Genomic DNA, 12790 nt, shown 5'->3' on the forward strand with positions numbered 1-12790 from the left:
GCAGCTCCAGACACATGTGGATCGATTTCTAGCCTGTCGGGTCTCACAAGCTTGTCCATCCCATGTGGAAAATTAAAATGTATTAAATTGATAAACTCTATCAATGACTCCAAAGACTGAGAGGGAGATGATAGGCTTTAATACACTTTAGATTGTAGCTGGCCTGACTCCATGTCCTCGAATTAATGGAGATGGGGAGAGAGGTTGACCTTTATGTCCAGGTCACAAGGGGAGGAGCTAATAGGGAGCAAGTCATCAGTGGGTGGGCCAGGCACTTATACACAGCAGTATATACATACCATCACACTGAGCCTGCCCAATGACTCGTAAAGATTTGCTAATACCCTGATTTTGTGCTCCATACCAATGTTTATAAAGCCAAGGATCTCAGGTGATTTTTCCTTAATTTATTCTGCCATGCTCAAATATTTGTTATTTCTGTACAGAACACAGTTCACTTGCTAATCCATCAACTTCTTTTAAATTGTACCAGGCCATTCTTACATTCTGATCACCTTCTCCCTGCCAAAATGGATCAATTTAGACTTCTCTGTGATACTGTTTATTGCTGCTTTTCACTACTCCACTCATTTTTGAAGTGTCCTTGTCAAAAATAATTTCAATAATAAATAGACTGAAACACAAGCCAACAGTACTGGAATCAAGAGTGATGATATTGTGGCCATTATGGAGTCATGGCAAAGGATGGATATCATTGGGAGCCGAATGTCCAAGGATACACTGTGTATCAAGATAGGCAGGTAAGCAGAGGGGATGGCGAGGCTCTGTGAGAAAGGAACAACATTAAATCATCAGAAAGAGGTGAATTAGGATCAGAAGATATAGAATTATTTTTAGATGAGTTAATGGTAAGGATTAAAAGACACTATTGGCTGTTATTATATAGACCTCCAATTAGGAGCTGGGATGTGGACAATAATTTCCAACGGCAGATCGAAAATGCGTGTCAGAAGGGCAATGTTATTGTAGTCATGAAGAATTTTAACATGCAAGTAGATTGGGAGAACCAGTTTGGGACTGGATCTCAAGATTTTGTAGAAAGCCTACAAGATGCTTTTTAGAGCAGCTTGTTGATGATCCAACGAAGGGATCGTTTGTCCTGGATTGGGTGTTGTGTAATGCACCCAAGGTGATTGGAGAGCTTAGTGAAAAGGAACATTTAGGGGAATGTTATGATAAATCAACAAATTGGGAAAATTTATGTAGGGATTCTATGATTAATACTATTAATGTAAGGTAAGGATTAGTTTAATACTTTTTTACATCAATTATATTTTACACCACAGAAGTTGAATAGATTGAAATCAGATTTATCAGATCAATGTTTTGGATGTGGTGAGGATGTAGGATCTTTTGTACATTTATCATGGTTTTGTCCAAATGTGAAACATTTTTGGGTAATTTTCTACAACAAGTTACAGGAGCTGTTTTCCATTTAATTCTGATCTGTTTTTATTCAGAAAGATTGAAGGTACAACTCCTAAATTGAAATGATCAATTTATCAATTTATATTTGTTAAATTAGCATTAGCAGTTGTGAGAAAATGTATTGGAATTACTTTGAAATTGGATATAAAGTTGGAAAAAATTACTTAAAATCTAAGAAATAAATATTCTATGTTTTTACAAATTTGGTGTCTGTTTACTCAGATAATGGGATTAAATTTGTAGTCGTATCCTTTTTTCCCCCTTGGCCCTGCTGAATCTTTCCCTATATGTTTGTGTTACAACTGGTGAGTTGTACTACACAGCATCTCTCTCTGCAATCCAAGATTTTTTGTTACTTTTTTTCTTTCTCTATCCTTTTCTACATATTTTTTTGTAATTTTTTTTCTTTTTGTTGGGTGGGAGGTTTGGATTTTGACATGGGGTTGAAAACCATTATGGATGTAATCAATCTGTTCTCTTTTTGATATTTGTATATTATCATCATTGTACTTACTACATGTATGGTATATTAAATAAAATATTTTTTTTAAATCAGAGGTGCAAAGTGACTTGGGAATCCTCATGCAAGATACCCAAAAGGTTAATTATCCAGGTTGTGTTGGTGGTGAAGAAAGAGAATGCAAAGTTGGCATTCCTATTGAGAGGAATAGGATATAAGAGCAGGGATGTGATGGTGAGGCTTTATAAGGCACTGGTGAAGCCTCACAGAGTACGGGTATAGTTTTGGCTGCTTATTTAAGAAAGGAGGTGCTGGCATTCGAGAGGATTCTGAGAAGATTCACAAGAATGATTCCTGGAATGAAGGGATTAGCATATGAGGAATGCTTGAGGACTACATTTCTTGGAGTTCAGAAAAGTAAGGGAGACTTCATAGAAGCATTTTGAATTTTGAAAGCCATGGACAGAGTACATGTGGCAAAATTGTTTCCCATGGTAGGGAAGTATTGGACAAGAGAGCACAACTTCAAGACTGAAGAGCAGATGTAGAAGAATTTCTTGAGCCAGAGAGTGGTGAACCTTTGGAATTTACTACCATGGAGGGCAGTGTAGGCTAAGTCATTGGGTATATTTAAGACAGAGATTGCTATGTATAAATGGTCAGAGTATTCAAAAGTTATGGAGGAAAAGGCAAGATAGTGGAGCTGAGTGGAAATTGGATCATCTTATAATGGAATAATTAGACTTGATGGGCAAAATGGCCTACTTCTGCTCCAATATTCTATGGTAATTTGTGATTTATGGATTGATGAGAGGAAGTCTTCATAAACTAAATTTTCATCTTAATACTTAAAATTTATAACTTGACAATAATTCCGATGCTCAAATAAAAGAATGTGCCTAAGTGATTGGAAGTAGTACAAGTATTTTCAAAAGTACTCAATGCTTGAAGGTATCCAATGAAAGAGCAATGAATTGCACCCTGAAGCTTTTAAATCCAGAGTTAATTAGGCTACTGTCTCTATTCTTGGTGGATCATACATTTAGTTAAATCCAATGAATGAATTGCTGAGATAATTAAAAAGAATGTCCTCAAATACATTTAGTTCAACATCACCTGACAATGTAAAATAAGACAGCTTTTGAAAAATAATGTTTGAGATTAATGGTACCATGAAAGTTAAACATAATAACATTGACCTTAAGGCTCTTGAAATTTAAAATTTTTCATTACAAAACTTCACATCAGAATATTTGTTGCATGATCCTTTCTTTTCACTGGAGTGAACTTTCAAAGTGGCAAATCGTCTTCATTAAAATATCAAAAGTGACCCTGCATGTGTATATCCAGAACTCAGGAGTTAATAATTAATTCACACCACATATCACATTGAGCTTGTGAACTGAATAATTAATGTTTATTCAGTGACTTTATTATAAAGTATATCTATAACATCTCAACAGGATTGAGCAGAGTCAACAAAAGTGAATGAAAGACAATAGTGTTTGACAAATCCATTTGGAATTTTTTGACATCGTAACAAGCAGAATAGATGTAGGCAAAGGAGTGAATGTGCTGAATTTGGATATTAATCTCTTGCTACACAAGAGATTATTAAACAGTATTGGATATAATGAACTGGTCTGGACTGAAAATTGGTTATTGGACAAAAAGCAGAGATCAAGACTAACCAGTCATTTTCGAGTTGGAGGATATGACCAGTAGGTTGCCAAAGGGATCATTGCTGGTTCGTAATCTATTTCAATAGTTCGATTGTGGGGTTCATGTAAAATATTCAAGTTTGCCAACTGATGAAAATAAGTAGTTACAGGGCAGAGCTCATGAAACACCTGATCATTAAGACTGAGAAAATCGTTCATTTTTTTTTCTTCACCTCCTTAACCCAGCAAAGCAGACTTTCCTTGAGATTTCCTCTTCTCCTCTTGAACTCACATTTTCATTTAGTTTCCCAGTTTTTGTCAATGAAATCCACTTCCTGTTTTCTTCAACCCATTCCTGTCAAACTTCTGACCAAGCAAATCATCTTCATGATATTCTGTTAGCTGTTATTGCCCGTGTTCATTTCTTTTGAATGTTGTCCCCTCTTCATTCTAAAATGACCCATCATCTCCTCATTAAACCCCCACAGGTCCCTATTTTGTATTCACAGGAATGCTCCATTTCCAACCTTTCCAAAGTTCATGAAATGTGTCATTGCTCCTCAAATCTATCCTCAGTCCAAATGTAACTAGGAATTAACAAAATCACATTGGGTATCCTCTGTGGTTGGAATGTTCACAAACCATAGCTCCTCACTCTTCTCTGCCAGCTTAGAGCCTTCAATGAACCACACCAATCCACCTTCTTTCAAAGCTTTCCTTCATTCATCTCCATTTTAAATCCAACCTACCCAAGTCACAAACTCCCCTGGATGTTTCTTTTTCTCTCTCTCTCACATATGAAATGCTATCCTTAGTATTTTGTTTTCACAAAAATCATCCAAAGTTGTAACACTCATTATCACTAACATCCATTTGCGTCACTCAACTGTTTCTGAATTGTTATATCACTTTCTGATGTTCAATTATGAATGAGAAAACAGTCTCTTCTAACTCAATGTTAGATAAAAATGAACATCAGCTGTGGGTGCAGAGTAGTTTTAAGTCTGAAGAATATGCATGGCAAAAGCAGATTGGGAGTTAACAGGACAAATGATGGAGAAGCATAACCCCCTCATGTGAATCAATTTCCAGATCAGCATAATCTCCTGATTTGAATAGTCTGTCATTACTGGCTAAACCTTTTTGGAGTTCCTTCCTTACACTTGACATCTTTTGCTTTAAAATATGGCTAAAAATCTATCCCTTCACCTGTGCTGGTACTTGTAACTCAGTGTCACATTTGTGCTTGATCTTGCTGCTGTGAAATGCTTTGGGATATTTTTTTCTATCTGAAAGGACAAAGGTCTGACCCCATAACTTCATGAGCCAAAACCATTTATATGAGTTAAGTAGTCTGTCAAAGAGTAACAAACACAAGTGCAATATTTTTTTCTTGTTCATATGCAGGATATGAACATTGATAGCAAGACCAGCATTTATTGTTCACCTTTAATTGGAATGAACTGAATCAGAATTTATTGTTATGAACAAGGAACAAATTTTGTTGCTTTGCTGCTGCAGCATTACTGTGCAAACATCACATAAATCACCTGACAACAATAAAGAAAATGAGTGCTCGAAAAGTCAAAGTAAGGCAGTGTCTTTGGTTCATTGATCATTCGGAAATCTGATGGCAGCGGAGAAGAAGCTGTCCTTGTCCCATTGGGTGCTGATCTTTAGGCTCCTGTACCTTTTTCTTGATGGTAGCAGATGGGGTGGTGGGAGTCCTTGGGGATAAAGGATGCTTTTTTAAGACATCACCATTTGTAGATGTCCTGAATGAAGTGAAATTTGGTGCCCATGATGCCAAGTTAACAACTGTCTGGATTTGTTTCTTGACCTGAGCATTAGCGCTTCTGAATCAGACAGTGACGCAACCAGCCAGAATGCTCTCCACGGAACGCCTATAGACTTTTTTTTTGAGTCTTCAATGTCATACTGAATCTCCTCAAATACTTATCAAAGTATAGCCACTGGCGAGCCTTCTTCATGATTTCATCAACATGGAAGCTCCAGGATAGATCCTCAGAGATGTTGACCCCAGGAATTTGAAATTCTTGACCCTCTCCACTACTAAGCCCATGTTCTCCTGACTTCCTACTGAAATCGACAATCATCTCCTTGGTTTTATTAATGTTGAGTGCAAGGTTGTTGCATGACATCACTTAGCGAGCTGATCTATCTCCCTCCTGTACGCTTCCTCGCTTCCTCATTGCCATTTGTGATTCTGCTGACAACCGTGGTGTCATTGGCAAATTTGTAGATAGCATTGGAATTGTGCCTGGCCACACAGTTATGGGTGTATAGAGAGTAGAACAATGGGCTAAGCACACATCCTTGAGGTATGCCTGTGTTGGTAGTCAGTGAGGAGGAGATGTTAGGAAGTCAAACATCCAGTTGCAGAGGGGGGTGAAGAGGACGAGGTGTGCAAAGGCACAGGGTTTGGAGCTTCTTGACCAGCACTGAGGGAATAATGGTGTTGAAGGCTGGGCTGCAGTCTATGAAGAGCAGTCATATGTTTGAGTTGCTGTTTATGAAGTGATCCAGAGCTGAGTAGAGAGCCAGACATATTGCATCTGCGGTGAAGCGATTGTGACGATAGACTAATTGCAGTGGGTCCAGATCTTTGTTTAGGTACGTGGATTCCTTGGCCATTCTACAGACCAATAAAGAGTTAACTATACTGCTGTTTTTGGAGTCACATATATCACATGCACAATGACAATTTTATCCTTCCTGTAAAGACATTGGTTAACCAGATGGGTTCTGAGGACAACATAGTAGTTTCCTGGTTATCATTACTGATACGCTTGCCTTAATTCCAAATTAACCTACCTATTTAAATTTTAAATTTGGCCATATGCACAATAACCGGCCCTTTCGGCCCATGAGCCTGTACTGCCCAATTACACCCAATTGACCGTCAACCCCTGTACATTTTGAAGGGCGAGAGGAAACCAGAGTCCCCGAAGGATACCCTCATAGTCTCAGAGAGAAAAAAACAAACTCCTTCCAGTCAATGAAAATTCGAACCCTAGTTGCTGGCGCCATAATAGCATTGTGTTACCAAAATTTCAAACTTCAAATTTGAATTTAAATTCCACTGCTGCAAATATCATGATTCAATTAGAATCAATATAATGAATATAAATCAGGGGGGAAAAAAACAGGAACAAGCTGCCAAAAGAGGTGGGTGAGGCAGGTACTACTGCCATGTTTAAGAAATATTTGGATAGATGCATGGATAAGATGGGTTTAGAGTAATATCAGCATGTCAGTGGGACTAGTGTGGGTGGGCCATTGTGGCCAACGTGGGCAAGTTGGGCCTGTTTCCTCATTGTTATGATTCTATAATTCTATGACCTACTAATGACTCAACAATTTATTGATTCATTAGCAATAAATAGACAACACTGCCAGAGCTGCTGTAATGGCAGCATTGCCACTGGTGCCAACGCTGGAGAGTAGAGAGTGAAGACACAGCACCGCTCTAAAGGGTTCAACCACCCAGTCCTAATGCCAGCAGCTTCATACAGGCTTTAAATGGCCTGTTAAAAAGCTGACAGTATTTGGAAGTAAAAATTCTGCAACCACAGAGGTATGTGCCCAAGATGGCAGTGCCTGTGCTTGGCAGCAGCCACGAGGGGTTGCAGACTCCATGCAGAAGCGAACCAGTTGGAGAAGCGAACAGGACACCACAAACAGATAAAACATGCCCCTCATCTTGAGAATAAGAGACAGAGGATGTGACCCTATACAGGAAAGGTGACTACGCCAGTCAACCAGCAAAGAGTTCAGCAGCTGAGGGATCCACACTGGGAACTTGCGGTTAAGGGTCCCACATAGGCTGCTGGAGACTTGCTCATGGGAACCAGGTACTGGAGCCAGGATTCGATAGGGTGCTGTGGCAAGAAGGACTCCAGAAGGGCCTCAGGTGCCGAAGGCTTTCTGATCGTGACAGTTTTGGATCTGGAGCTGATTAATCAAACAGGAGTCTGCAGAGGCTGCAAGAGCATTTGAGGTGAATCCACTGAATCTTTGTGACTGTGAAGAGACTCTCATTTATTTATCTTTTTTTCTTACGGTAAGGGACAAAAATGTCTCTTTGTCTGTCATACAGCAGGCAGAAGGCAATTTCATGTTCTATTACATGTGCGGTACTATTAAATGAATCTTGAATATTTGTAATGAGTTGCTGTCATACAGGATTCTGTGTGGGGCAGAAAGCATAAAATAAAGCTGGAAATAGCTTTGAAGTTAACTACATCATTAATGTTATATTATATCAGGTCTACAATGGTTGGTGCATGGATTTGAGGTGTAGATATCCTTGGTACGCCAGCATTAATGGTCTATCTTTAATGGTTTCCCCAACCATTATAGAGGGCTGCAGATTCAACCATTATTTCCACCATTTAAAATGTGATTCCCACACCAGAATCAAAATCCGAATTTGTTGTCGTGAACAAGTCATGAAATTTGCTGTTTTGCAGCAGCATCAGGAGTGAAAACGTTCATATTATAAACCATCTTACAACAATAAATAATTTTTAAAAACAGTGCACGAAAAGTAAGGCAGTGTCTTTGTTTCAGTGATCATTTAGGAATCTGATGGCAGTGGGGAAGAAGCTGTCCTTGTGCTGTTGAGTGTTCCCCTTTATGCTCCTGTTCCTTTTTCATGATGGTAGCAGAGTGAAAAGAGCATGGCTTGGTTAGTGGGAGTATTTGAGGATTGAGCCTGCTTTTTTAAGACACCACCTCATATGGATGTCCTTGATGGAGTGAAGTCTGGTGCCTGTGATGTTGCAGGCTGAGTTAACAACCCTCTGGAGTTTTTTCTTGTTCTGAGATTTGGCGCCTCCACACCAGGCAGTGATGCAACCAGCCAGAATGCTCTCCACGGTACACCTGTAGAAGTTTTCAAGAATCTTCTTTTCTCCCCTCTCCTCCTTCTGCAGGGACTACTCCCTCCAAGACTCTCTTGTCCATTTCATCACTTCTCACCAATCCACACCTTGGTATTTACCCTTGTGAACAAAGGAAATGCGACACTTATGTCTACACTTCCTCCCTCACCATCATTTGTTGCCCCAAACAGCCCTTCCAAGTGAAGCAACATTTCATTTGTGAATCTGCAGGGGTCACCTACTGCATCTGGTCCTCTCATTGTGGCTTCCTCTACATTGGAGGACTGGATGAAGACTTGAAGAACACTTTATTGAGCACCTTTGCTTCATCCACTGTAATAGTGGGGAGCTCCCAGTGGACTGTCACTTTAATTTTACTTCCCATTCCCACATTGACATTTCTATCAACGGTCTACTGTGCTGCCAAAGTTAAGACCACACATAATTCAGAGGAACAACATTTTATATTCCAACTTGGCAGTCTCCAACCAAATGGCATTAATGACTTTTCCAAATTCCAGTAACCTATCCACCTGTTTTTGCAAATCACCCCCTTCTTTGCTTTCCCTAATCTCTCTGGCCACATTCTTGCTTCTTTTTCTCCTCCCCCCACTTTCTCTAACTACCCTCACCTACATCCTTCCTACAGCTACCCTTCTTCCTATGATAATGCATCTTCAACAGCCCTCTACCTCTTCCTCCTATCGTATCACTTATTTTGCATTTCCTTCCCTCGCAATTGTATTCACCTATCACTACCAGCCTATGCTTTCCCCTTCCTCCTTCCAACCATTTTACTTGGGCATAGATCCTCTTATTTGCTATCCCTGATGAAGGGTTATGACCCAAAACGCTGACTATTGATTGCCTTACATGGCTGCTAGGTGACCCTCCAGCACTTTGTGTATTGCTTATACAACCCTCAAACTGTTTTAAATGCTTCTGATCATTTATCTCTGACAATCAAGATCATTGTACCATATGTGAATGAATTACAATACACTTACAGAGAGTTAATGTTATATAGCCAGAGTCTGCACTGTGCTAATTGTGTTTCGTATGCAATTGCAAAGAACTTGGATATCATGCCGCAAACCATAATGTTTCATGGTATTTTACAATGACAATACTTTGCAGTGATCTTGGAATATCAGTGCTAGTGATTACCCATGACTGCTCAGCAGGAAGATGAATTTCTGAGAGCAATGTGGGATTTCCACATTAAATTACACATTTCTTAAAGTCTCAATAGTAGTCAGTTTCATTGCAGAATTTCAGCAAATGTAAACAGTTTCACGCTGGCTATCAATTTCCTGTTTCTTCTTAAAGATGTTGTTTGACTTGCTGAATGGTTTCAGCATTTTCAGTTTATAACTCTATTTTAGTGACCTCTGAATCTCCTTTTCCACAAAGTACGAGCAATGGTTGCCCCTCCTGGGAAAGGTTATTTGATCATCTGAGGTCAGGATGTACTGCACATATGAGGTGGTTTACTGTGAGTGTTACAGAGCAACCTACATTCTGTTTATTAACTGAACCCCAGAAAGGACAGTGACTGAATAAAGATCTAAAAATATTAGTATGTCTTTCATACAAACTTATTGCCAGAGGGAAGAGCAACTTGTCTTGATGAAAGGTAACTTTGTGGGCTTTTTAAGAATGCTTTCAAAGGATGGAAATGGATTGAAGTAAGACATACTGATAGGCTATTGACAGGAGTGTGCACATCATTCCTTATCCTTGCTTTGATTCATCACAGAATGGTGGCTCTCAGTGGTTGTAGAAAACTGATACCAACAAAGAACATGAAATGAAGTATTTTCTCAGTGGAGGGAATATTTTGAACTAATCAATATCATATGTTCTCAAAGGACAAATTATGTATTTTCCCACAGACTCTAAACAAATTTTCAAATGCATTATTTGAAGAATCAATCATGCATTCTCATTGGTCCTCATCATCAAAAAAAAATCTGTCATTCACACACTTGCATTCTCTTTGTTCTATTAGAAGTTCTCTCTGTATTATTCCACCATATTAACAATATTTTTCTTGAAATTTGTTTCAAGGTCACAGAGATATTCACAAATAAAATGGATGCAACATAAAATTTTAAATAACAACTAAAATCTATAAGCAATGACACTGTTTATCACATGACATACAAATTGTTTAATCTACAAAAGTGCTTTTGAATATTCAGCATGACTTACCTTGACCAGATGATTCAATGCATTTCTTGGTGGGAGGTTTCTTTAGAGGAGATTTTACAAGTTCTGGAGCTGGAGTGACTGCAGAAGCTGTTGGGTGTCCTGTGATTTAAAAAAAATTGCTCTATTAATCAAAAATGAAGGAATTGATATAATTGTTTGCAACTTATATATTTGCATTTGAAAGCTTTCTACATTTAACATAATATAAAGTTTACCCTAGGGTTTGTATCAGAGAGAGAAATGAGAATCCTTGTTTGAGTGTGATACTATGCCTCACTCATGGTCATTCAAAGGAAAGCAAGTGGTACAATTGGTAACGTGTGTAGGCAGATGAATGTTTTCTAAATGGATTAGAATACACAACATACATTATTACTTCTACTGCACATTCATAAGTTAGATAATCATTTAGTACAGTCCTTACCATTAGAACTTTGCAGCCTGCAATGTGCCAATATTTGACTGCTAGTCTCAAGGCAAGCAGTTGTATTCTTCCAACTGAAATTGTATACTTAACAGAATACTGTCGATGTTCAGAGAGCACAATACCAGATCAATGAAATTTATCATTTCTTCTTGACGTCAATGTTATCTGTGGTGTTCTCCAAGTATTAGTGCTTAGCCCTATTCTATTTGTCCCCACCAATTCCACTAAATATTCAGATAAGTTGTCTGACATCCAGTACCTTTCAAGAATTTTTTTTGCAACATAAGATTTGACATTTTAATTCCACTGTTCAATCCAAAAGAGAAAAGAGCACACAGGCTGCGTACATGTTGATGCAGTGATAAGCATCACTCTGGAATATGGTTGTTTTCTTATCTAGATATGAGACATGATGTTTGCCCCTATGAATGCTAATTTCAACACCCCCCCCCCCCTCATATTCAATATAATGGTACAAGAACTATTCTGTGGTCTATTTCTGTTGTGAGAAATAGTCCTGTGACTGCTATCTTTTATACATACGAGAAGTCACTGTAGATAATGCCTTAGTTGTATAAGGTAACACAAAGCAAACACTGAAAATAGGATAAGCATAGATTATGTGAATGCTCACAAATAAATTTAAGATCTACAGCTATTAAAATGACCACGTCGGTTTGCAAAATACTTTCAATTGTAGCTTTATTTCATTAACTGGAATGGATGAGGTCTATATGACCATTTCACTGTGATCCATCTTCCTATTTTTGGGGCTAGTTAGGGGAAGGATCTACATAAATGTAATAACAATGGGTGATTGCACCCTCTGCATGTATCCAATGAACATGTGATCATATGATAAAACTGTTTTAAATGAAATGGTTATAAGTTGTAAGTGAGAAGACAGCAGATCTTCACCCCACCTCATCACTTCAGAACCAGAGATTTTAGGGAACTCATCTGATTTTCTTCGATGAATATGACAAGGAACCATGCAAAGAAACAAAACAAGATGGTACCAATTTAAAAGTTAATCTTATAACTCTATGATAAAGCAATGCGTTTTAGTTTCTGAATAACTGAAGCAACACCTTGAGTTAATTAATGACTTTCAAGTAGAAACGATCATTGAATAACATTATGATTTATCTAGATTTTGTAAATGTATTATTTTGCTTGTTGAGCAGTTGATAACAAAATTACAATAAAAAAGTTTAATTTAAAAGTAGACTGTCAATCACACAATTAAATGACAGTATGTCCATACAATATGAGAGCATGGTATAAGGTCATTCTCCTTCATGCAGCTGATCTAATCAAGTCTGAATCCAATAGTAAGCCTGACATAAACCAGAGTGAAACAGCAAAACTCTTGCACCAATGATTTCTCTCAGCTTCATTTTGAAGTTTGGAATTCAATTTCCACTCCAAAAGGAATGTGCACTCTGAATTGGACAGTCCAGTTAAAAAAAAAGCATGGACCATGATACAAAATAGTCCTTTCATGTTTAGCAGCATAATGTTATGTCATACCACTGCTGAATTGGAGGATAATGAATTAATCAGGTTAATTCAGTACCAAAATTAAACTCAGTCAAAATACAAAGAAAGAAATAATGCACATTTATACTGTTCCTCTCATGCCCCAAGAGCTGCTATGCCTTTTGCAATC

At 38.1% G+C, this 12790-nt stretch overlaps 1 protein-coding gene across 3 annotated transcripts in view; it reads right to left on the reverse strand.

The window, feature by feature from the left end:
• The window catches only part of trdn (triadin), a 512395-nt gene that overhangs the window by 295183 nt on the left and 204422 nt on the right, over window positions 1-12790 (reverse strand). For all 3 annotated transcript variants that reach the window (XM_069886892.1, XM_069886891.1, XM_069886893.1), the window contains one exon: window positions 10692-10790. In XM_069886892.1, the coding sequence (XP_069742993.1) occupies window positions 10692-10790 (99 nt within the window). The remainder of the gene's footprint in view (window positions 1-10691; window positions 10791-12790) is intronic.

This window comes from Narcine bancroftii, chromosome 6 (genome assembly GCF_036971445.1).
Source record: "Narcine bancroftii isolate sNarBan1 chromosome 6, sNarBan1.hap1, whole genome shotgun sequence".
NCBI classification, from domain to species: Eukaryota; Metazoa; Chordata; class Chondrichthyes; order Torpediniformes; family Narcinidae; genus Narcine; species Narcine bancroftii.